The sequence below is a fragment of the Cibotium barometz genome, chromosome 32 (genome assembly GCF_041138505.1).
Source record: "Cibotium barometz isolate CiBa-2024 chromosome 32, ASM4113850v1, whole genome shotgun sequence".
Taxonomy (NCBI): domain Eukaryota; kingdom Viridiplantae; phylum Streptophyta; class Polypodiopsida; order Cyatheales; family Cibotiaceae; genus Cibotium; species Cibotium barometz.
The window spans coordinates 22,509,639-22,536,898 of NC_141077.1; the positions used below are offsets into that span (position 1 = coordinate 22,509,639).

The 27,260-nt window shown below is 45.5% G+C and overlaps 1 protein-coding gene and 1 pseudogene across 1 annotated transcript in view; one reads left to right on the forward strand and one right to left on the reverse strand.

The window, feature by feature from the left end:
- RH39 overlaps positions 1 to 27,260 on the reverse strand; it is a 115,897-nt gene that overhangs the window by 20,202 nt on the left and 68,435 nt on the right. Inside the window, exons 5-6 of the mRNA XM_086772061.1 lie at positions 15,743 to 15,883; positions 15,258 to 15,400 (exon numbers count right to left, since the gene is read on the reverse strand). Coding sequence (XP_086628187.1) covers positions 15,258 to 15,400; positions 15,743 to 15,883 — 284 coding nt within the window. The remainder of the gene's footprint in view (positions 1 to 15,257; positions 15,401 to 15,742; positions 15,884 to 27,260) is intronic.
- On the forward strand, positions 25,471 to 26,969 carry LOC147619964 (uncharacterized; annotated as a pseudogene).

Below are 27,260 nucleotides of genomic sequence, written 5' to 3' on the forward strand. Positions count from 1 at the left end.
GTCCTTCCATGGAGTGACAATCCTAAGGACAAGATACCGTCCTGGTCATACACGGGTGGCACGATACAAGCACCCATCCAAATGACACTATCCTGGTCACACACGGGTGCCATGAAACTGGTTCCCATCCATGTGACACAAAGTGACTAGCCCTTTCACATGAGACACGGCTTGGCCTCATGTGAACATGGCACAAATTTGGAAGCTCTATGGAGTGACAGTCCCATAGAAGTGGCACCAGAAATGGAGATGGACCAAATGGGCGGCCAAATGGTGACATTAGCTCTCCTCTCATGAACTGGCATGGTATGCCTATCCAAAACATCAAGATGAACCCCAAACACATCCATAGAAATCTTGTTGAGTGGTGAATCCTCTTCCTCATCATCATGAGAACAGCTTGTAGCATCGGTTTCATACTCTCCACTATCGTAGAAGGTCTCCTCCTCCTCCAACTCTTGGGCCTGCCCACTTCGAATGGTATACCTTATTCGATGGTCACGATATTGCATAAGAACTTCCACTTTTGGGTCATGTTCAATTACGCATCCAAGGCCTTCCCAAGATAAGAGGGTAGGCTGCTTGATCCGCCTTGGCAGGAATAACCTGAAAACCCGAAGGCACTTGCATACCACATATATCAATGTTAAGCTTCTTAAGCACCCCAAGAGCTCGCATATGAAAATTATTGGCCAACTTGATACGAAAGGGAGAAGCTTCATGGCAACAAATCCCAAGCTTTCCCATGGCAGCTTGACTCATGACGTTCACGGCCACTCCTCCATCAATGTAGGCTCCGTGAATGGTTAAGCCCTGAATAATCACATCATTCTCCTGATCAAGCATCCCTTGAACAAACACGTCCTAAGAGGAATTGAATTCTCAAGAGCATCCTCCTCAAGCTTTGGCACAACTGCATGCCGTTAAGCACACTCTTGGCCCCCAACTCTCGTCAAGAAGTCAAGAAAAATCCACTCACAAATGCATCGGCTCAAATGGATCACCAAACCAATTTTTTACCAAATACAATAATGCACTCCTACAGACGACATAATCCCATCCATAGAACACACTCCTCAAAACCACCGCACCTTGGTATAAGCACATGTACCTCCTTGACCTAGTATGCTCAGACCAACACCTACTAGACTTCAATGTTTGCCCTCCTTACGAACACCTTCCTACAATGTGGAACATACTCCGAATAGTACACCCTGCAATACATCAAAGCAAAAACTCCAGCTATAACCTATACAACATCCGAGGAATCTATCAGCCTACCAATTGGCATATCCTCCTGAGTGAAGGCACATCCACAAACATGCCCTCTTGCGGTGTGACAATGACATCAGAAACTGCATACAGTTCCACCAGCGCTGCCACAAAATCTGAAGCAACCAACATCAAAGCCAAAGACTCTCCCTTAACTTTTGATGGCTATGAAGACTCCCCTTGAAGTGCCAATGAACTCGATGATCATGGTTGGAGAAGTGGCTGTATTGTGAGGAGCAGGGCTTCAAACTCGACGGGGCAGGAGGAGGAGGAGCATCACTAGCCGGCATACTAGTCTCCATTTTGCTATATGCTGATGATATTGTTTTTATTGCAGATTCTCCGGAGCATCTCCAGCACTTGGATGCTCTACAGGACTTCTATATGCAACAGGACCTCTCAGTTAATCTTGGGAAAACCAAGCCTATAGTCTTCAATACATCCTACCCCGTTGCATCTAGGATGAGGTTCACCTACATGGGCAGTCCGGTGGAGATTGTCCGATCCTGTGTATACGTTGCAGTCACCTTATCCAGCCCACGAATTGCCACGCAGGACACAACAGAGGCTAGATTGACCCGAGGATATGCAGCCCTAGTCCTCATGAAGAGATGATGTTTCCAGGCCCATTTCCAGGAACCAAGGACGAAGGGTTGGCTTTTTGACACCCAAGTCACCTAGGCATTGATGTATGGAGCACCGTTCTGGGCAGCACTATTAGCAGATGCCTGGCAGCAACTAGAGTGGCAACAAGTCATAATGCTCTCACTCATGATCCGCAGCAAACCATCAGTCCCACATCAGATTATTCAAGCAGAGTTTGATGCACCTCCTATGGTAGTGAAGGCCCTCTTCCACAGAGTCACTTACATCCACTGCATTCAGGACATGCATCTCTCACGACTTCCGAGGCTTGCTTTACAGCCATCCCAGCAGCTAGCAATCCAGAGACAACCCTCATGGTATGCTATTGTATGTGCATGGTTTGAGGCTCATAGACTTCAGCCATTGCACACGAAGATACAATACTACATAGTACAGAGATCATTTCTTGAGGCTCACAGATGATGGGTTCATCCAGATGCCGGGATACAGGTATCTTCACACCACCTTCGGATAAAGACACGGAAAGCTGAGAGGATACCCCGGAAGGACAGGATCTGCAGATTGTGCCAGCGAGAGGTTGAGTCAAAGGAACACTACATTTGCCATTGCCCAGTATACTAGGAGATCCGGGGGAGATTTCATTGCCTTTTCGGAGAAGGCTTTGGGCCTCTAGACATGATAATAGACTATCCAGATCATCGCTGCCTCGGACTCTTTCTCCTTGAGCTCCGTTCACACAACCTCTCACCCTGACACCACCCACACCCCTTCCAGCCGACCACACCAGGACAAGCCACACAGAGCTGACCCACCTCCCATAGTGGAACCCAAAGCCTTGGCTGCACCATCCTCTACCCAGCCACACATTGGCGTCATATTGGATCGAGCCACCACACTCAACCAAGCACAACACCCCCGACCTCCAGAACCCAGCCCCACCACACCCACCAGCTCTAGATTAAAGAGACTTTTGAGCGACATAGGGTCACTTTCCCACACCTGGTGAATCTAGCAAGCCTGTCGACTCTACTTAGCTCTCCCACACTGGATATCCTAGACGGGCCTCTCCCAATACCATAGGATTGACTTATTCAGGTGACGTTGTAACTATTTGGCACTCCTAGCTCAATTTCAGATGATGGAACCCTTGCTCGGACACCAAACAGGTGGAAGAAGGCTTGGGGACAGGGACCATAAGGTTTGCTATAGAAAAAGCACCAATCTTGGTCAAAAAGCAAAGAAAAGCAAAAAGTCAAACTGGGTTGACCGCAAGCTAGGAGCACCATTGGCAAGAGGAGACTGAGCCGGACCAAAAAGCTAAAAGCCGCTTTTTCAAGATGCAACTCTAGGGCCAAAAAGCAAGGCCTTGACGTTATAAAAGCAAAGCTAAAGAACTTTGACAAAAGTTGAATATTTTATTATTAAAAAGCAAAAGAGGAAAGCAAAGAGAAAAAGGCAAAGCAAAAGCATGGCTTTCTGGCAAAAAGCAAGATTCCCTCCTCAAGTATAAAAGAAACATTATAGCATGCGCGGAAGCCTTGTTGTACTGATCCACAACCCTAAGCTTGATTAAGAACATTGATGCTAATTAACATGATTAAGACAAGAAGAGAGAGAAGAAAAGAGAGACTGGGTGTCAGGGTTTTCTTGTATTAATATGGTACAGAAAGGTAACTTTATGCTTGTACATGGTTGTAGCCCTAAGCTTGATTAAGAACATTGATGCTAATTAACATGATTAAGACAAGAGGAGAGAGAAGAAAAGAGAGATTGAGTGTCAAGGTTTTCTTGTATTAATATGTATATACCTAGATGAATCCAGGAACATGCCCGAATTCACCTTTTAGGAACGTGCATGTTATATACTTTATGCTTGTACATGGTTGTAGGGCTATGCTCAGCCCCATAGGGGTGACCTAGGCCCCTTCTACATGATTCTACTTAAAGTAGAATGAATGAATGAATGATAAGCTAATGACTTATGATTTGCTGAAGTATGAGTTATGCTTATATATGTGTGTGAGGATGCAGTCGGCTAGTTATTCTTGACAAATATTCACTTGTGCTTCTCTTTAATGCTGTGTTTATGCCTGAGGTGTGCCACTGTTGGCCTTCATGTTGAGGATAGCCGACTGGCTGCCAAGGACCTTTGTTGACTGCTGTTGTTGCTGCCGACAAGGTTCCTTGCCCACATGTGGTGATGATGATGTTGGTGCTCCTGAATATGATGATGATGCTGATAGTTCTGATGTTGATGCCTACGATGATGATGAAGATGACGGTTCTGATGCTTATGCTACTAATGGTGACCTAAATGCTTATCTTAATTGCTGCACTAATCAAAGATTAAGCTAGTTCATGCTGAAGATTAGCCATGGCACGGGCGTGCACGTGACATTCCCTTCTGCTAAACTTGATGACGGGGTTGGACACTCTGTCATCCTTCCTCCCTGGACTTCTACTGACTTTGAATTGCTACTGCCTTTGACTTCTACTTACTAACCTTGATTGCTATTTTTGTCTGAACACCTTCACTCCTGATCTCCGCTTCCAAGTCTTGATGAAGAACTGAGCATCTATTCACTAATGTCCCCATGCTTGCTTTCCCTTAACCTTGACACAGCATCGGGTCACCTACAAGAACTGATCATGCCTGTTGCTAGGCCTTTGGAAATGATCTGAGAGCTTAATGAGGTCTTGGGTATGCGTAGCTACCCTCAAGGGAATGCTTCCTCTAGCTTCGCTGGCCACTCCATCTACTACCCTACTGCATCCTTTCTGCCAGAACTGTGTAGTGTGCACCTTCCTTGGGACATAGCTTAGTGGGCAGAGCTTGAATCCACTGATACCACCCTTCTACATGATTCTACCTGAAGAAAGATGAATGAATGATGAACTAATGAGTTATTATTTGCTGAATTATGAGTTATGCTTATATATATGTGTGAGGATGCAATCGGCCAGCTGTCCATGCTGTCGGCCAGTTATTCTGGACAAATATTCAGTTGTGCTTCTCATAGTTGCATCCAAACTACATTTGGATGTAATCCAAACGTTGCAAACGTTTGGAACGTTCAAACTTCACTAACGCTTGGAAACGTAGTGAACGTGCACTTTTGATTTTATAGGTTAAAAAACGGACGCAAGTCAACGCCGTTTTTTTTTTTTTGCTTTTCCTTACGTGCGTGTGGCAGCCTCTATGCGGCGTCTTTGTGTTGCACTCAAGTCTTCTCCTGCGGGCGTCTTTATGCGGCGCTCAAGTCTCTTTTTTTTCGTGAAATGGTGTTTTATATTATATGTAAAAATGTACATCAGCCACCTGGCTCACAGAGAACCTATGGCCCCAAAAAAAACCCCACAAAAGATCCTCTAAAGGATCATGACCATGCAAACCTGTACACTAATAAGAAAGCCTCCTAGCCAAATAAGCATCCCAGATAAAAGCATCAAAGATGAGCCAGCCGAGCTGCCGTAGACCATAACGAAATAACATCTGCATCCAATAGCTAAGCTGAGAGAAGAGAAGAAAACTGCCAAAGCAGCAAACCGCGGATACGTAGAATGTGCCCATGTATTCCATACAAGGAATCAAAGATGAACCCATTCCGTGTAGTCCAAATATGCCAAAGTCTTGTCCATCTAAGGAAATGGAATATCACAAGGTGACTGTCCGAAGTAATGACTTGAGGACAAATCCCAAATATCCACTGATGAGCCGAAACAGTAGACCTCTCTACTGCCTCCCAAACACGAGAGACAAAAGACCAAATTTGACGGGCCACTGGACAACTCATGAACAGATGCATCACTGTTTCAGTGCATGTCGTGCAGAAGAAGGAAGAGGCCAATGTAATTTTACGACGGCTGAGCTGATCCCGTGTAGGTAACCCTCCCACCAACATCCTCCAAATGAAAACCTTACCTTGGTAAGGGAGTTTAGACTGCCAACCACGCATAAGAGTTTTCTGCCACCATGATTTAGACTTGTGCAATCCCCACACCTTATTGGCCTTGGCTGAAACCCAATCTTTCTCTGATACGAGCTTATGATAGACCTGGTTAGCTGAAAGTGATATCAAGTCACCAGATTTACATAGTGCCCAATCAAGCCAATGCTGATCTGCAGATGGCCGAGGCAATGGAGTAAAAGGCTCAACTGCATGCATGATGTCAACCCATAGTGGCTGAAATGTCCGAGGAACCCTAAAGTGCTGCCGAATACGACGAAACGAATATGGCCTGTCATCACGACCAGGTATCACAGCATCTCGGATTCTAACCAAGCCTGACCTGACCATGCGGTTGAGTCGTATGCGTGAAGCATCTCTGTCTGGCCAAACAATGACACGCGACTCCACAAATGTTTCGAGCTACAAAGAGTTCAAAAGTAGTCTTTCATGACCAGGATCCCACCGAGCCAATAGTAGAACTTCATGCCAAGAAAGGAGAATATGCGATAAAATGTGAGATGAGCAAATACGGACAGGATGAGCTGCATTCACAATGTCCCACCATGAAGCCTGCACATGAGTCCGTCCATGTGACAATCCCTCCAACTCAATCAAGTCACGAGCCATGAATACCCAAGGCCACCGGATACCCAAGATGACGAACAATGTCTCCTGTATGCACCACACGGCCTTGCCACCCTACTGCCTCAAGATCCAATTCCGTGCATACAATGAGGGCTGATTTTGATGAATTTATTTTCAGCCCAGAAGCCAATGCAAAATTATTCCAAGCTTCCATTGCTCGATCTATATTGGCTTTTTCGGCCCTGAGAAACATAACAGTGTCATCCGCACGGGCTTGAGCAACCAATTGCTTGCCATGAGGGAGATGCAAACCAACCACTTCACCATGCGATGCCATAGCATCTAGGCGAGATAACATAGGATGAGTGGCAATGGCAAAGAAAAGAGGGCTAAGAGGACAGCCCTGCCGGAGAGAACGGGTGAGAGAAATACCATCCGAAAGTCCTCCATTGAGCATAATCCGCGTGATAGAACCAGAGCCAAGTAAATGCACCAAATTAGCCATTTTGGGACCAAAGCCCATGGTTGTCATTAACTGAGAAAGGAAAGACCAGCTGACATGATCAAAAGCTTTTTCAAGATCCAGCTGCACCATCACAATCTCTTGCTTCTTTGCCTTGGCATAATCCACTCCAATTTGAACATTAAGAATATTATGCAAAATATTCCTGCCATGCACAAATCCATATTGATATGGATGAATAAGAGTAGGAAGCACCTTCTGCAAGCGATTGGCAAAAATCTTTGTAAAGATTTTATACATAATACCCATAAGTGAGATCGGGCGCCCATAAGTGAGATCGGGCGCCATTGAGCCAAAGAAGTAGGCGAAGGGACTTTGGGCAACAAACGAAGTATACCCAACTTCCAATCGGCAAGCATATATCCCTCATCCCAAACCCTTTGACAAATAAGCGTCAAAGGCTCTGCAAGCTGATCAGCATATTTTCGGAAAACTCATTTGTCAAACCATCCCAACCAGGGCTCTTTCCCATGGGAAGTTTGGAGAGAACAGCTTCCACTTCCCCTTGAGTAATAGGAGCATCAAGCTGAACCGCCACATCAGGGTCAACTTGATATCATACTTCAGCTAACAATGACATCCTTGCAGCCAGGACAGCCGGCGAGACATCCTCTCGAGGGACAAGCAAATCTTCATAAAACCTAATGCAATGCTGAATAACCTCAGAAGGTTGAGTAACAAGGTTGCCTTGGGCATCCATCAACCTAACAATATTCTCACGCATATGTTTTTGATGCAACTTATCATAGAAGCGATGAGATTGACAGTTAGCATCCTGCAAAGCATCAAGACGTGCAAGTAGTTTAAAGCGAACATATTGTGCTTCCTGCACCCTAGATAGCTCCTTTTTCAGCCATTCTATGGCATCCACAACTTCAGCATCCATAGAGTCAGTAAACATGAACGCCTGCAAGCCCTTTAAAAGCGACTCAAGAAGAGCCACATGCTGTTTTTGTATAGAGGCATTAGCAAGACCATAATGCCGCGCTAATTTTCGAGTGTTGGTAAGGAACACTGGCCAAGCATGATAATCAGCCATGGACACTCTTGTGGAGAAATGTTGTATCAACTGACGCATATAAACATCAAAAACTTCATGCTCCAAAAAAGTGTGATTTAAGCGCAAAGGCAAGCGTCCCAACAAGCCTTTATATGCATCCACAGGATGATAGACCATTTCAAACACAAGCGGCCAATGATCCGACAAAACCTGTTGCTGATCAACCATCATAGTAAGAACCTCTGGCAAAAAGAGATCTTGATGTAAAATATACATCCTATCCAATCTAGCATAAGTGCCCCGAAACTGTTGTGAGGCATAAGTGTCACCCCTTTCATCTGGATGCAACCAAGACCACATGTCTTGTTTTAGCGACCTTGCTGCAAAAGCTTCCCACGCCATTCTCTCCGGGCCATCCATTACAGAATGAGGCGACGTGGCTTGCTCCCTGGAGACACACATATTAAAGTCTCCCATCACAAAGCCAGGATGAGAGATTGAAAGAGCACACAGGTCATTCCACAGCAAACGGCGTGCACGAGCATTATTTGGAGCATACACCCCTAACAACCATAAAGGCGTATCATCCCAAACAATCTGTATCACTAGAAATCTTCCATGAACATCTTGAATCACAAGAGAAGGCTGAAACTGCGAACGAACAGCAAACATAACACCTGACTGCGAAGCAGGATGTCTGCTGTAGAAAACATGAAACCCCTTATATACATAGGCTTTGCCAACCAACTTATGCTGCGTATGTTCAACTGCACACAAAACATCCCAACCATGACAAAAAGTTGTACGCAAAGCCTCAACTGCTCTTGGCGCGAAGAAATACCCTTTACATTTCATTGTACAATTTTCATAAGCCTTCCTAGAAAAGGAATCAACAAGGCCGTGTACTAGGCCCAGGACAATCTGCCAAATCATGAACCTTTTGAAGCATTGCATTTTTAGACATGGTATTTGTGATCTCAGACTACCCTTGGAGTTCCCGAGCACGTGCCGAAGGGTAATGACCATCCCATGGCGAGATGACCTCACTCTTCGAACCAAACACAAGAGGCAATTGTTGTTGTGCTTCTTTTGTTAGGCGACTTCTAATAGGATAGCGTTCTACTCTATCCACCCCAAGAGCCCCTGTACCCTGAGAAAGTTGGCCTCCCCAATCCTGGTCTGTTGCTGGGCACCTGAACCCAAAGGGCGATGAGCATATGTATGTAAGGGCCCCTGATGAGTACGCAAAGGCCCCCACCAAACAGCATCTGAGAAATCCCCCCGTGGGACAAATCGTGTCTTTTTACCACGTACTTCCACCCATGGCTGCTCAACCTCATTCTGAACATCCACATGTACATCCATGTGCTGGGCATCATGTAAAGGAGCATCATGCTCATCTTCCACGGACAACTGCCCATCAACGATATCCTTGGTAGCAACAACTTGTTCTTTCTTAGGACATTCGGAGACAAAGTGGCCCATCTCATCACATTTGAAACAGTGGCCAGCAAATGTATCCCACCTCAATTCATACATTAAAGGTTGCAGCCCAGCCATATTGACACGCAAATGTGTCGGCCTAGGTCTCCCAGTATTCCACAACATACATAGACGATTTCGGTTTCTAGATGTCATTCGAGGCACCACCAAGACATCACCGATACCTCGCATGAGACCTGGTAAAACACGCCAAAACATTGGTGTGAATTGTTTCACTTCAACCCAAACTGGGCAAGCCTGGCGCAACATATCTTGGTACTCTGCCATAGGCTCCCACAGAACCACATGAACCAACTACCCATCCAAAAAGAGTGGCACCTCCTCCAAGACTGCCCTACGGGCTTCCGAAGTGCGAAAAAGTATTTCATAAAAGCCTCTCGGACCATCATAAATCTCCTCAAGTGCCTCAGGCGACACCAAGCGGCCCAACCATGCTCTAAGACGAGGCAACAACGGAATACGTCCAGTAAAGAAGAAGATAGCAGCACGATCATGAAAATCTGCTAGCTGTTGTAGCAACAAAGGAGTCTCCATGCATACATCAGCCACACCACCATTATCTACTGCAGCCATTTGCACACTATTTGCCTTCACATATTCTTGCAGAAGCTCACCAGTGATCTGCAGCAAACGTGCAAACTCCGGAGAAGGTACCTGAGAACTTTCCTCTGCATTCTCTCCAACATTCACCGGAGTGTAGCTTGCATCAACATCAAGCCTTTGACGTTTTTGTTGCTCCGAGGCATCTGAAGCATAACCCACATCCTTCTCGATCATCTCCTCAATAAGATCCATGTTAAGGCTATTGGCAGCCATGCCACCAACAGCAGCCGGGTCATCCAAATCCATGAACAAAAGCAAAGAAAACCCGTTCTCTCAAACCCTAATTCAGCACCTGAAAACCCTAATTCAGCACCTGCAAACCCTAATTCAGCAGTCTGTACAGCTATCAACGGAGCTTCACCGTCTGCAAGAGCAGCAATGAAATTCAAACCAAGAGCAACTCCATTTACTGTACACTGGAATTGGATGAACTTTTGGATGTTGGAATACACAGACCTTCCCCACCTAACAACCTGCACAGAGGAGTACAAGCGTACAACAGTCTCCAGCAGGCAGCACAGATGTATGGCGAGGTATGGGCAGGCGTGCAAGCAACAAATCGACAACTGTGCACAACGTATAGGAAGTCTCTACTCCTCCCTCTCTCTCTCTCTCTCTCTCTCTCTCTCTCTCTCTCTCTGTGTTAAGCCTTCCGCTCAATTGTTGTTGGAAACATGGCAATGAGCCGAAGAGGATGCTTAGCTCTCTTCTAACCCTCTTGGAGAAGCAACAATGTCAAGCAATCGGCAAGGGCATCAACCTTGCTACCGGTCTCACACTTCATGCATACGTATTGAGGGGGAGGAGAAGAGAAGGGCGCACAAGTCTCTCTCTCTCTCTCTCTCTCTCTCTCTCTCTCTCTCTCCCGCACACGCTCAAGTCTCTCTCTCTCTCTCTCTCTCTCTCTCTCTCTCTCTCTCCCCCCGCAAAATTGAAACTAAAGGTTGTATAGTATTAGTAAGTGCTTTAATGTTCATTGATGAATCTTCAAACTTCATATTTCAAAGTTTTATAAGTAAACTATAAATTTTGTATATATATATATATATCGGGGGCAGCGTTCACTACGTTTGGAATCTTTTCAGCACGTTTTCCAAACGTACTGAACATATCGTTCACTACATTTGGAACCACGTTGGTGCTTCTCTTTAATGCTGCGTTTATGCCTGAGGTGTCCCACTGCTTGCTGAGGATAGCCGACTGGCTGCCAAGGACCTTTGCTGGCTGCTGTTGCTGCTGCCGACAGGTTCCTTGCCCACATGTGATGATGATGATGTTGGTGCTGCTGAATATGATGATGATGCTGATGCCTACAATAATGATGAAGATGATGGTTCTGATGCTTATGCTACTGATGGTGACCTAAATGCTTATCTTAACTGCTGCACTAATCAAGGATTAAGCTAGTTCATGCTGAAGATTAACCATGGCACGGGCGTGCACGTGACAAACATGAACCCCTTTTGAGCATCAAGAACAAGATTGGACAAGGCATGAAGTTCATCAACTTCACCAATGAAACATGGCCATCTTTGTGGAAAAGTAAAACTCATCATCGCCATCAACATGAAAAGTGGGAAGCTCACTATCGTTTTCATCACCCAAGTGTGGGAACTTACCCCATCGCCTCCCTCTGGATGCCACCTGCTGCCTTCTGGCCACTGCCGTCAGCACCGCCTGTGTCTGCACCTGCAGTTCGCCACTTGTGCCCTACCTTCTGACGCCAGCTGCTGAGGTTGCGCCACCTGGCTGTGCCGTCGATACTGAACCTGCGCCGTTGCAGGCTGCCTACAGCCTGTTTTGCACCAGCTGCCACCAGCGCTGCCACCGCCCAGCAGCTAAGTGCCGCCTAATCTTAGCAGCCAGTGCTACCATCACCGACGCTGCTGCTGCCAACGCCGCCTGGCTGTGCTGCTGTTACCGCCGCCAGCCAGCACCAGTTGTCAGCACACCTGTCACCTGGCTGCTGCTGTCTTCACCAGCAGTTCATACCACTTGGACTTGGATTTGAACTTGGTTTTGGATTTGGATTTGGATTTGGATTTGGATCTGGACTTCGATCCGGACTTGGACTGATTTGGATTTGGACTTGGATCTCAACTTGGATTTGGATATTGGATTTGGTCCTTGTGGTTGGATTTGGATTTGGATCTGGACTTCGATCAGGACTTGGACTGACTTTGGATTTGGTTTTGGATCTCCACTTGGATTTGGATATTGGATCTGGTCCTTGTGGGTCATCCCCGTGGTGTGCTCGGCATCAGAGATCTCGTGCCTCGACATCGACTTCGCCTTGGACTTCTAGATCAACATATTTGTTTGATTTTGTATTCATTGGTTGTATTGATCCTGGCTTGATAAGCCCGTGGATTGTTCCTAAATAAATTCCTGAAAGGGGGCGAGGCCTGTTCCTCGCTCAGTGTGTCTGTACTATGCAAGATCCCAGAACCTCTTCTCTCTCTCTCTCTCCCTCTCTGTCTTCTCTCTCTAAATTTCTCTCTTGGACACGTGGTTAGATATGTCACGGCACGTCCCGTTGGTTGCAACTGTTGAGAAAGGCTAATAAATATTGATAGATCGATTTTTTAGATCAAGATTGGATATATATATCACTCTGTCTCTCGACATCATTGTTACATTTTGTTGTTGTTGGGTTTTTCTTTTTTTCCATGATGATGCGATTCCATGGACATCATTGTACACTTTTTGCTCTCATAGACCCTTTGGGTCTTTCGTGGACAATTAATATAAGTTTCTTTCATTCTCTCCATTATGTTTGTTGCGTTCTTGATCAAGCCTTGATCATCGATTACGTTTTTTTGGGAGATTTCAAGGTGCATTGACCCTCGCGAAGATTAATGGGTTTAATGATCCTGCCCAACCCACAAATAAAAGTCCCTTGCAGGCCCACCCCACAGATAGAAGTCCCGCGCCAGCCCAACCAAAGAGACATACACCGCTTCCACTTTTTAGGTAAACGCGAACCTCTCTAAACTCCTTAGATCAGATCACCAGCATAGAAGACTGTGGACTAGAGCAACTCTAGTAGTGGTAACAAGCTTGAATGAGATCAGGGATATATTAATTCCCTTCCACTTGAATCACGAAGCGAACTCAAGTGGATCGTTCGATGACTCAAGAGACTTGTGCCATGAAACTTCAACCCCAATCACCTTGGGCAGACGCAATTACTGCTTTGCCACCTTCGAAGAACCTATTACTAGGTCATCTCCGAGGATAGCATAATTGGAGAACCACATCCTAGAACCTACTAATTACACCGCTTCCTGTATCAACAAGTGGTGCAGTAATGCAAAGATTTGAAGGTGCGTTGACCCTCTTTTACCCACTCTTGTGGGCGGGCCCTTCCCCCACCCCCCTAAAATGTCGCCCCCAACCTTAATCGTCAGTTCTTTTGCTACACATTTGTAATGCCTTCATGCAACCCTAACCCTAATTCTGCAACCCTCATGCAAAAACGTGATGAAGAAGAAGAGAAGCTCTCAAATATAGATGCAAGAACCCTAGCAGGGGATACTTTGTTTAACCACCCAACCATTATATATACTAGTGACCTCAGGCATCCAGTGTGTACCTTACCAACCACACACCATATTCATGCAACCCCCTGTGTCCACAGTGGTACCCCCGTACTACACGTCACTAGGTCTTTCCATCACCCACGAACGTTACCCATTCACTTAATCCCATAAGTAGTGATGTGCATTCATAAGCCGTCGTTGGATCCCATGCGCTATTGACGTGTCCTACGCTTTACCACCGTGTCCCACATTGCCAATGTACTTGTTAGCGTCATAACATTCTTTCCCCCTTTTAGGAATCATTGTTCTCCATGATAAACTCTCAAGGACCAATGTCACACAAACAACCAGAAATCTCGAAGAGTACCATATCATAATCGTCTTGTTCTTCATTTCAAAATTAACATAGTTTATATTTAGCTTGATCTGCTACAAAGCCAAGCAATTCATTTGCAATCCCTTCCATGTCTCCACGATTTACTTTTGAGCCTTCAAGTATCTTATTTTTTCAACATTTAGAACAAGCAATGACATACACATCCCATACTACACATGTCTACATCTTCCTGTCATTTGCAATCCCTTCCATGTCTCCACAGTTTACTTTTGAGCCTTTAAGTATCTTATTTTTTCAACATTTAGAACAAGCGATGACATACACATCCCATACTACACATGTCTACATCTTCCTGGTTATTTTGCTTTAATTAGCTTACTTGGCCTTACAAAGAGATCCTCACTAGTGCCACAAGTTGACTAGAATTCATGCCCACCCTGTAGAAGTACTTTATACCACTGCCACTCACAGTTCTTGACACACTTCAGACATACTTCTCCGCAACAAGAATGAAGATGTCTACATAAAGAAGAGAAGCTCTCAAAAATAGAAGCAAAAACCCTAGCATGGCGAACTTTGTTTTAACCACCCAACCATTACATGTAATAGTGACCCCGGGCAGCCGTGTGTACTTTACCACCCACACACCATACTCACACGCCCCATGTATCCCCATTGGTACTCCCGTACACATCACTGTATCTTTGGCCTAAAACCCGTCACCCACAAACGTTACAATTACACAATTAATCTCATAAGGCCGCCATTGGATCCCACACACTATCATTGGATCCCACGCACTATATCTACATGTCCCCACGCTTTACCAGTGTGTACTTTTTAGGATTGTAGCCGCATGTAACAATAACCCTTTTAATAAACTGATTGGTATAGATAAGTTGAGCTAATCATCATTAGTAAACCCATTCATCAATCAATCTCTCTCATTCTATTCAAAAATAGTTTTGACCAATTGGGCCCATTATGCGTGCTCACTGCTTTCACCAATCATTTAAGACCTTAATTAAGAATTTATCATACCTCCTTACATTTTTTGAAACACATACAGTTATTCAAACTTACAAGATCAGAATCATAATTTTATACACTACATTTCCATACTACGATTGTAGAAAATCAGAGATGAGTGGAAAACAAAAGAGGGAGAGGGAGAGGGACATAACAAAAGAGGGAGAGGGACATAACAAAATTCATACAAGAAACTATACCTGGCTAAAATTGAACGTACATCATGATACACAGTTAAAACAACCTTTGTAGCCCTGATCTTTCGCAAGCATAAGACCTAAACCTATAAGGAGGAGAAATGCATAACCTCTCTTCAGCTGGAACCGCACCATGATAATTGACAGTAGGAATATTGTTTTCATTCAGAAAATGATCCACAGCACGGCAAGAGTTTAAGGTGTTACAGAAAACCATCACCCTTTCACCTTTTGTAAGGCTTGGCTCTAAAACCTGTATCATGTAAAAAGGTCATCTGAGAATGCAACGCCTAAGGGAAAACAGCACTGCATGCTTGGAAAACCAGCCAGAAATGAGTAAATGTTTCCAAAGGTTCAAAACTGATTGCACACACAGTCCAAAAAGGCATGATTTGAGGAGCACGCCAAGCACATAGGCAGAATAAAATCTAATATAGTGCTTTGTGAGTGTGAGTGTGTGTGTGTGTGTGAACCCACCTCTATATTTGTTTCAAGCTCATAAATTATGAGACACTTCCACAGTAAATTGATCCTCTTCATGCACGCATACCAAAAGTAGAAGCGAAAGCATCGGACAAATAGATTTCAACTTCACCTGAAGAAGAGATTCCAACTTGTTCTCACTACCCGAAAGTTTGATAAATCCATGCCGAGCATTAGACACTTTCTTATGCAATGTGGAGGTCCGGATATGCTTTATCCCAGGAAACTCATCATCTAAAAGTCTTTGCACCGCCTGCATTGTAAAATGGAAGAAGAAATTCAAGACCAGGATACACTAACTCCAGGTTTCATTACAATCTAGGTGCAACAAAAGCCTCTATTCAGACTAAACTCATCAATATGAAAGTAAATTAAGATGACCCTCTGTCAAATCAGTCAAATGAAAACAAGAACAAAGTACAAATTGCAACCTAAGCATGTGTCATTGTTTAAATATTTATTAACAATATGCATGAAACTTATCATATACCTTCAATCAATGCCCTTTTTCTGGGAATACCCTTTGGCCACAAGCCCGGTACCTGTCAATGGTACCATCATAATTTCTTTTCAACTTGTATACCCACTTTGTGCCAATTGACTTCCTCCCAGCAAGCAAGTATACCAAATCCCATGTGTTGTTTTGTGGATAGAATCCATCTTATTTTGTATGGCTTTTACCCAATGATCATCCTCATGAGCCTCTTCAAATGAATCTCACTCATCTGCGTCACAAAGTGTACTCATGCAAGTAACATCTACATGTTCTCTTGCATTAAGCGAACCAGCCCGAGTCTTGCTACCAAGTGGAGCTGAAACCTTGCTCTCCTATAAGGTACGGAGCAGCCAACGAGGCACAACTCTAGCCTCTTCCGTTGCTGTCCGCTCTTCCTCCACTGCTTCCTCTACAATTTGAGGTGTAATGAGCTCATTTATGGGCTGATTTTGAGCACCCACATGCTGTCCATTAGGCAAAGTTGATGGCTGATCTGTCGTGCCATGAATTCCCAACGGGAGAAGTCCTTCAAACATGTTATGTGGGCTTGAAGGTAGCTGTCCAAAAAATTCAGCCAATGGCTGGTCTGAATTTTCAGCAAACACGTCTCTATTGTCCAAAATCCTTTGTGTGGAAGGATTAAAGAGATGGTAGCCTTTGCTGCCACTACTACAACCCACAAATATGCTTAGTGGCTTTGTCATCAACCTTACCCAAAGCCATCAAGCTTACCTCGCAATCGCTGAGGTACATGTGCATAAGCAATCCATCCAAAAACTCATGATTGCCTCCATCCAGAATTTGCGAGGCGAGCCTTTGCCTTTAACCATGCATCTAGCCATTTCCATCAATGACCTGTTCTTTCTCTCAGCACCACCATTTTGCTGAGGAGAATATGGCATCGTGCACTGATTGTTAGACATCATCCCCTTCTTGCTGGCTTCCTATTTGGTGTCCTACTTTAGCCTCTAGGGCCGACCATGTTAGCTAGAGGGGCTGGTCACCCCTCACGTATGTTTTCCCATATTATTCCCCATTTTATGGTGCCTTGGATATATATCCTAGTCGTGTGGATGCAAGTCGGCTGCCTTCATATGGGCATATATATAGCTGGCTTGCCTCCCTCATTCTTCATTGCTTGCTTAGCATTGTTTGCTGCAGTCCCTCACATACGAGGTTTTCTCCCCTCTTGCTCGGGACATGTACTCCTTTGGATGATGATATTGAGAGCAGGTTCTTACCTGTGTTTCCTCTCCATCTCTCTCTCTCACTCTCTCTCCTGTGTTTCCACTTTCCCTTCTTCCGCTACACATTCTATCATGGTATCAGAGCGCCGGTGATCTTCAATGTTGGATGCTCCCTCCTCTCCCTCCTACGTTTTTGCATTTTCAACAAGGTGGACAGATCTTGCGTTTTTTTCTTAGAATTGCTGCTGGTCGCCTGCCTCTTCCAGGCGTTTCTTCTCAGCAGCCCGTGGTCTTTCTTCATCAGTTTGACCTCTGAGAAGGCGGCCAGCACTACAGGGGGGTTATGAATACTGAGAACTGCTGCAATCTGTTGATGACAACCACCTGTAGAAAAACGCAGCAAACTAGGTGCTGCTGCCCTGAAAACAGTGCAGAAAACAAGTGTGAAAGGGGTGCTTTGTACAAACCAGCAGCAGCATATTTGCTGCGTTTTTTTCTTCTACAGGTTTTTGATGCTGTTTGCTGATCTGAGGACTTGATGGTACCATATATTTTCTGTTTTTCCAGATTCAGCCCTATCTACCGCCCCGAATACCTCTGCATTTTCAGATTTGCAGCCATAGTTGCTGCGTTTTTCTGAATAGATCTTGCTGGTAGCTCTACCTTCACTTGGGCTTCATCTGTTGGACCCGAAGGTACCTTCTCTCTTCAGCGTTTTTCCTCAAAGGAGGTGTGGACACTAATTGGCCTGAATTTTCAGGTTTGTAGCCCTTGTTTGGCTGCGTTTTCTTCTCCAGTGGACACACATCACTTGCAGAGGGGGTTTCTTGTTTGGATTGTGGCTTTTGAGGTAGTTTGGTACTTGAGGAGGATACTGAATTTCTGATTTTCAGTCAGCATTTTGCTGATTTTTGGAGCATTCATACCTGTGTTTTGTTCCTGGCCTACACACTTACCCGGTTTCTTCATGTTCCTTGCCTTCTGTTGGCGGTGGAGTGCTGTTTTTTTTTGCTGGACAGCAGTGTTTTGGCTGCATTTTGCTTCCCAAAGGAGTTTTTCTACACTCAGAGGAGGCCCATCTGTAGCTACTTCACTTGAGGATCAGTTTCGGGAGCTGTTTTGTTTCTGTGGAGACTTTCTTCTGTGACGAGTTTACAGATTTTGGAGAACAGTGATCTTTTCAAGATCTTGAGCAGAGTTTATTTCGTCCGAGCCTGCGTTCTTTGCAGTGTTTGCAAAACAAGGAGGGTGTTTTGCCTGTGAGGTGTGATCCTTTCACATGGATCATTTGTTCGTTGCTGATTCTTGGGATCTAATTCTACTTATGGAACAATCTTCTGCTATCAATGATGCTTTTGAGGACTTTGTTACCACTGCAATTTATATTCCTGCTTCCCTTCCTCATTGTGAGGAGTCTACCTCTGCATCTCTTTGTGATGCTTCTGAGGATGCCCCTCCCCCTACCAGTTCTGCAGGTTTGTTGTTTTGGAGGATGGTTTTTTGGACCCAGTGGGATGCTTTGGATCTGTGGTTGCTAACCGTGCCAGGGGCATAGTGGTACTTCCAAAGTTTTTTGGATTTGGATCAAAATTAGGCTGGGCTTGTACCAATCCGACGACATTTTTTTCCAGAGGGGGATGTGGAGTCCTTTCATCTTGCGATGCCCACCTCAGTGGCGTGTGCTTATGTATAGCATTGGGCAACTCATGGTACGGAGTTTGAGCAAATGGACCCCATCTTTTCTACAAAGTCTTTACATCTTGCAATGCCAATCTTTTCAGAGGATGCTTTTGTACAGCATTTGGCTACTCTTGGTACAAAGTTGGGACAGATTAACTCTTTCTTTTGAGGGTTTCAGTGAGGAGCAACTTGCTTCTCCCAGGATTGGTTATATACAAGATCTGATCTTGGTTGGTTATGAGGTTTTTCATACCTTCTCCAAGCTAGATATACGACATTCAACTTCGGGGAGTGTTCTTACACTTGGGTTTGGAACCATTATCTAGAGCAACACGTCGTAGCCTACGTGGTTGTTTTCTTCCAGAGGAGTGGTGTACCTGGCAACTTGTTCTGTTGCTTTTGTAGCTGAGTCGTTGAGGAGATTGCTTATGGAGCTTTCTTGGTACCTGTTTTTGCAGTCTTTCGTCTTTGATTGAGGACAGCGTCTCTGGCTTCTTGGAGTTCACTCAGTATCCGGTGCTGAGAGGGGATGTTAGACATCATCCCCTTCTTGCTGGCTTCCTGTTTGGTGTCCTATTTTAGCCTCTAGGGCTGACCATGTTAGCTAGAGGGGTTGGTCACCCCTCACATATGTTTTCCCATATTATTCCCCATTTTATGGTGCCTTGGATATTTATCCTAGTCGTGGACATTTACCCAGTCATGTGGATGCTAGTCGGCTGCCTTCATATGAGCATATATATAGCTGGCTTGCCTCCCTCATTCTTAACTGCTTGCTTAGCATTGTTTGCTGCAGTCCCTCACACACGAGGTCTTCTCCCCTCTTGCTCGAGACATGTACTCCTTTGGATGATGATATTGAGAGCAGGTTCTTACTTGTGTTTTCTCTCCATCTCTCTCTCCCACTCTCTCTCCTGTGTTTCAACTTTCCCTTCTTCCGTTGCACATTCTATCACTCATGCTTTATGCCCTTTTCTGTCATAAAAGCTTTGAAAGCAATGGACATGTATTCCCCCCCTTGTAAGGAGGGTCTGCACTTTGCAACCTGTTTGATTTTCAGTCTATGCCACAAAATGCTAAAAACATGCAAATATATCAGATTTTGCTTTCAAGGGATGGTGTCCGCATAGGACCACACACATCACTGTGCACAAGCTGTAATTTCCGGACATCCCTTGTTGATCCATCTTTTGGGAATGCATTTATGTGCATCTTACCCAATATGCACCCTTCACATACATGTTTTGGTGGCAGTTCTACACATGAGGCAGGTCCTGCACCATTTGATGCCTTTGCAATAGCATCAGACTGCCATAATTCACATGCCCAAACCTAGCATGCCACAATTCTGCCTCTTCATGGCAGGTGTGAGAGTAGTAACCACATGAGCATCATTCTCTCTCCTGTCAAACTTGGCAAGCTGATATAACCCATGGTGCAATATGCCGGATGTGACTAATGCATAGCCACCTTAACGATCTTTGACTATGCACCTATCGTCCTCAAAGTTTACTGCATATCCTCTTTTAGCAAAAGAGGAGACGGACAGCAAGTTCTTAATCCCAAGCACATACAATACATCTGAAAGACGTAAGTCTACACCATTTTGCTATTGTGAGGATCTCCTCACCAATACCCTGATCTAGATAAGAAGAATTGTTTGCACATGTCACCCGTTTGCCTTCAAGGGCAGCCATAAGTTTCTTAAACAAATTCCTCTGTGAGGTAATGTGTTTAGAAGCACCACTGTCAAAGAACCATGTGCCGTGTCTTTCCTTGACACTGAGAGACATATGCTCTAATGATGCATCATAACTGCAAGTAAGAAAAATCCACTCATCCTGCACAAAATTTACTCATGCATCATCTTTCACTGCAAGTGATAAAAGAAGAATCTGCAGCCATGCTGCTTTCTTTTTTCTTCTCCTTTGCAAGCCGCTTTTTGCACTCATTTAAATAGTGACCCGGCTTTTGACACTTGCCCTTTTTCTTGGGCTTGCCTCCATTATTTTTAGCCTTTTGTGAAGGTTGTCCCAAATCACCCTTTCGCCAAAAAATTGCTTTTGGCTTTTCCTTTGCCCTTGCCTTGGGCAATAAAAGCCCCATCACTGCCACGCACGACAGAAGATTTGTTCTTCCGATTTTGCTCCTCCTGTAGCAACAAACCAACCAACTCTTCAAACAAGATTGTTCCGAGTTTCCCCGCATAGATAGAGTGAGCGACGCGTGGAAGATCAAGTTTCTAGTATCTAAAGACTAAACCTGAGACTTGTCTTCCCAGGTGGAAGGTTCCACATTGGATTTCTGCAGATTACTGGGACGTTTAGGGCACTTAAACCATCGGTGGTTTCCGAAACAAATGGTGCATAGTCATGTCTTCTATTGGCATGTAGCAAGAGACTGGGATTCGTCATGTCCAGAGTCTTGTCCACGGTATGATCCTCGTGGTTGATAAGACTGTTGCACCATGGTCGGTCAAAAGATGGCTCCTCTCGTTGGCGAGGCTTCTGGAATGAATGCTGCTGAGAACTGGGTCGAGGTTGAGAACCGCCAAAAGATTTGGAACCATCACGAACGAATTTGTTACCGTTGCCTAAATTAGAAGAGCCTGGGCAACCTTGTGACGAAGACCCTCATTGTGTGACTAGGACACCAGTGAGCTGTATGATGTGCCAATTGCACACAAATGCAAAAAGCCCCAAATATGTGTGTTTCCTACAAATTCAATTGTGCAATTAAGCACTAACTTCTAAAAACCCCCCAAATTTCAGCAACGCCTGCAGCTTTGATTTCTGCAATCAAGCAAAAAAATTTGCAGATGTGTCCATGAAATTGTCTTGTTTGCCTTGAATTATGCAATCAAGCATGAATTTCAACAAATCTCCAATTTTCACTGAAACTTGCACCAAATCTTGCACTGAACTGCTGCCTGCACCTGGAATTTTGCAATGAAGCATGTAATTCACAAAAGCCATAAGAATAGAAGCCAAAAACAAATACCTCTAAGTCTTGCACCAAATCTACCTTTGCAGAGGTGTGGAGAGGAGCGTGAGGCGGGCCGTCTCCTCAAGCTCATCCACTTCTGGTGGATCCTCAATGACTGTTTCACTGGGCTCCAACCCTACATACTTGCGAAGGAGACTCACATGAAAAGCATTGTGTATGTGCCAATGACTAGGTAATGCCAATCTGAAAGCCACTTCATTTATCTTCTCAATCACTCGAAAAGGCCCATAGTACTTGGTTGCAGTATGCACCCTCTTTGCAAGTCTTGCTTTCTCAAATTTCAGCAATACCCAATCATTCTCTTTAACATCCAATTGCCTTCTATGCTTGTCGGCAATCTTTTTATGCTTGTCTTGTGACCTTGCAATGGTTGTCTGCACCTGAGGCAAAGCAATATCGAAGTCTCTTACATACTCATCAGCTGCAAATATCTCATCCTTTGTGCGAAGGATGGGTGGCAAAACCACTTTACCATAAACAATCTCAAACGGGGCTTTTCTCGTAGATGCATGCACCGTGTTGTTGTATGCAAATTCCACAAGCGGTAAGTACTTCTCCCAAAGAAGACTTCTGATCCGCTACATAACATTTCAAGAGATCCAACACGGCTGAATTTGCAGCCTCACTTTGCCCATCTGTTTGAGGGTGATAAGCTGATGAGAAGTCCAATTTGGTGCCCATATTATCAAATAAGGCCCACCAAAAGAGACTTGTAGTCCTGGGATCTCGATCCCCCACAATGAATTTCGGCATTCCATGATGCTTGAACACTTGTGCAAGCTATATTTAACCATATGTTCAGCTTTGATGGTCTTTTTGACCGGCAAGAAATGAGCTTGCTTGCTAAACCTGTCCACAATTGTCCGAATTGCATCATTACGCTATTGGGTCCGTGGCAAGTCCATAATGAAATCCATTGTAATACTTTCCCATGGCTGCGTGGGAATAGACAATGGCTGAGGCAAACCTGGTGCCTTTTGCCTATCAAATTTCACCTTTTGACAGGTGATACATGCACGTACATGTGCCATAGTCACAAGGGACGGGGGACGGCCATAAGTAGGGAACGTGAATGGGGGAGGGAACGGCACTCAAAAAATACTTTTTTTTAAAGTTTTTCTACTCTACACTTATTCTACTTTGGAAGTACATCAAAATGAGCACAAATTTACACTAAAATGGTAAGCTTTTGAGTCATATTAACAAAATATGCCAATCAAAGAGTGAAGGTGTTCGCCGTTGATTGTATTAATAATTAAGTAAATACAAAATAAGTCATGACTTAAGAGCCAGGACTAAGCCTTAAGGAGGCAAAATACATGGACGGACTCAAATGAGTCAATGACAAAAAGTGCTAAAGTCTAGAGGCTAGAGGCTAGAGCTAAGTAGTAAGGCCCATGAATCATGATCCATGAATGATCATCCACATGAAGTGCTCGCCTCATGATCATGGGTAGCTTGTGCCAAAGAAGCATCAAGCTCATCCTCAGTCTCATCGTCACTGGCATGCTACTCCTGCACCTCATCCTCTTGTTGCTCTTCTTGTTGACTCATCTCCCACTCGGTGAAGGAATCTGCCTTCTTGGTCACGCTCTTGCAAAGCATTCGCAAGTTCACGCTAACGAAGACAAGGTCATTGGCACGCTCTACCTCGAGTTGGTTCCTCTTCCTAGAGGCAATGTGGCTGTAGGTACTCCAAAGTTGCTCCAAGCAAGAGGAGCTGACGGCCTAGCTAAGTATGCAGATGGCAAGCTGTTGTAGCTCCGGTCCATCCGAACCAAAGTCCTCCCACCATAGAGCAGCACCAACTTTGGAGCGGTCAACCTGTGCATCATGACAACCATAGGAGCCATGAAATGACCTGTACATGGAAAACTGGTCCTTGATCTTGCGCCTAACCGATGCATCAGGCACAAGACGATCCTAGATGATCCTCCATCCAGCGCTCACCTCCCGATCGCTCTCCTGCTTGTTGCCTTAGAATTTTGGGTCCACCACATAAGCTGTTGCATGCAATGGAGAGTAGTAGGAATTCCACCTTCCTAGACACAAGGCATGGATCTCCTCGTATCTGTCTTTGTCAGGCACAAAGTCTTTCAACTTCTCTATCATGCGATCCATGGCCTCGTAGACCTTGCCTATGCATGGTTGCATAGCGTCTACAATCCTCAATAGGTGGACTATGGGCCTCACCATAGCATCCGTGGTCTTCACACGCTCCCACCAAGAGGCGTCATCCGCCCGTAACCTACACTCTTGGCCAGTGTTTGTACGGGACTCTTGCATGACGACAAACTCGTCGCTAAGGAAAAGCCCCCTCAAAGCACCGCTACAATCCTTCAACCGGCCCAACATGAGAAAGTTGTACGCAAACCGAGTGTCGGAATATTTGAGGAGAGAGAGAGAGAGAGGACCTCTTGTTGAACTCATACCGAAGTCTTTGGTAGTTGAGGACAAAGGAGACCATGGTGTTGGCCTCCTCAATGAGCGGCCTGATCCATGGCAATGCCCCAATGTCCTTGAGGAGGTTGTTTAGGCAATGAGCCATACAAAAGGACACCGTGACATGTCCATACATCAGATCCTTAGGGACGCGGGACGCAGGACGGGGGGACGGGGACGGCCGGGATGCGCAGGGGACGGGGGGGACGCGCAGGGGACGCGGTGCAGAATGGGGACGCAGAAAGTCATCACGGGGACGCGTTCCCGAAACGTGGGACGGGCAAGGGATGCCTCCAACGGTCATAAACGGTCAGAAAACGGCCAAAAACGGGCAAATTTCCAGCTATAAAAGAAGGCACACTTTAGGACTTTTCTCCACACTCAAGTTTGAAGCTTCAAGCCTCATTGCTCAAGCCTCAAGCTTCCAAATTTCCAAGTTCCATTGTCCAAGCCTCAAGGCCCAAGTGGCAAGTTAGCCCTCTCTCTCTCTCTATACTATCTACATTGTGCCAACTTCCAAGCCATCTCTCTCTCTCTCTCTCTCTCTCTCTCTCTCTCTCCAAGTTCCATGATCCATCCCTCTTGAGACTTGCAAGCCTCAAGAGTCAAGCGGCAACTTGCAATTCTCTATTGCACCCTTCTTCCCTCTCTCTCACACTATCATCATTCATGGCATCTCAAGGTGAAGGCGCCGCCGCCACATCTTCCGTTGCGGGCTCTTCACGAAGGAGGCCGGCGGTGCACACATGGTCATGGTGGGATGAGGTCCACTACACTAGTCGTGGAGTGGGCGGTGGTTCAAGGGCATGGAATTGCAAGCTTTGTTCCTACAAGAGAAGTGGCGGCGCCAACAAAGTGCGAGCTCACTTTTTGCACGAGGCCGGTCATCAAGTGCAATTTTGCGCACGCATTACTCCTGAGAAGCGAGCGGAGCTTCTTGAGAAGCTCAAGGTTTATGAGGTGGCCGAGGCGGCAAAGAGAGGGCGACATGTTGCCGTTGATCCTCATGATGTGGTGAGAGCACGAGAGCAACCGGACGCGAATGGAGGTGGAGATGAACCCAAATCTTGCTTCAAGCTCTCAACCATTCAAGTCCACTCCATCCACATCGGGTGCCTCCATTCCCATCCGCCGTCAATCCACTCTTAACGAGAATTGGAACCCAAAATTGAAGGATGAGGTGGATAGGTCAGTGGCTAGGTTCTTCTACCACAACCACATTGCGTTTCAAGCGGCACGGTGAGAATCGAGACTCAATTCTCTTCACTCTTTTTTTTTTAAATGTCTCATGCTTCAAAGCATTTGTCATATTGCCAAAAAAAGCTAACATGCTACATGGTTTTCCTTACTTGAAATAGGTCTCCTTACTTCCGTGAGATGGCCACAAAGATCGGGGAATATGGCCCCTCTTATGTGCCACCTTCATCGGAAAAGATTCGCACCACTTTGCTTGATAAGGAGAAGTTGGCCGTTGAGCACGCGGCGGCGGATACGAAGGCAACGTGGGAGACTAACGGAGTCTCTCTCATTGTAGACGGATGGAGTGACACGCGCAAGCGCTCCATCCATGGAGTGGTGGCCTACTCAAGGAGCAAAGTGTACTTCATCGAGTCACATGATGCGAGTGGCACTGGGAAGGCCGTGGATGTGCTTGCCGCGGAATGGACGTCCACGATCAAGGTCATTGGGCCAGAGCTTGTGGTCGGCATGGTGGCGGATGGAGAGGCGTCAAATAGGGCAGCCGGGACCATTATTGAGTCAATGTATCCATCCATCACAGTTTCTTTTTGCATGGCCCATTGTCTCAACAACCTCCTCAAAGACATAGGTGCCTTGCCATGGATTGCACCCACCATTGAGGAGGCTAACCAGCTTGTATCCTTTGTCCTCAACCACCAAAGGCTGCGACATGAGTTCTCTAAAAGGAGCACTCTTTCTCTCCTCAAGTATTCTGAGACAAGGTTTGCATACAACTTCCTCATGCTAGGCCGCTTGTCTACATGTGGCGGAGCCCTAAGAGGGCTTTTCCTTAGTGATGAATTTTCTGCCATGACGTAGTCAAAATCGGCAACAACAGGGAGAACGTGCCGAGATCGCGCCGACGATGCCGCTTGGTGGGAGAAGGTGAAGACACTCGACACCTTGGTCAAGCCTATTGTTCACCTTCTACGAGTCATTGACGGCCGTGAACCATGTATCGGCAAGGTCTATGAGGCCATGGATCGCATGATCGAGTCACTCGAGCAGCTTGTGCCAGACAGGGCCGAGTTTGAGGAGATCCACTCATTATGTGAGTCCAGGTGGAACTCCTACTACTCCCCTCTTCATGCGGCTGCCTTTGTGGTTGATCCAGAGTTCCAGGGTAGAAAGCAAGAGGCCGACAAGGAAGTAAGCAGGGGATGGCGGATCATTTTGGAGCGCTTAGAGCCCGACCCTACCATCAGGCGGAAGATCAGAGACCAACTATCTTAGTACAGGACGCGACAGGGATCTTTTGGATGTTTAGATGCACAGCTTGACCGCCTCAAGATTGGGTCTCCTCTTTGGTGGGAGGATTACGGATCAGATGGGCCGGAGTTGCAACGCTTGGCTATTCGCATCCTTAGCCAGGCTGTGAGCTCTAGTTGCTTGGAGCAACTTTGGATCAATCACATAATCAGTGTACCATCGATGTTTTATTAGCGCATTTTGCTCAAAATGACTCTTGTTTTTTTGTCTATTCGGTGTAAAATTTTGTTCAAAGTGTGTCTCTATATGTATGTCATGCATACAACTCCTAAATTGCTTTTAAAAAAGAGGTTTTTTTTTGCCGTTCCCGA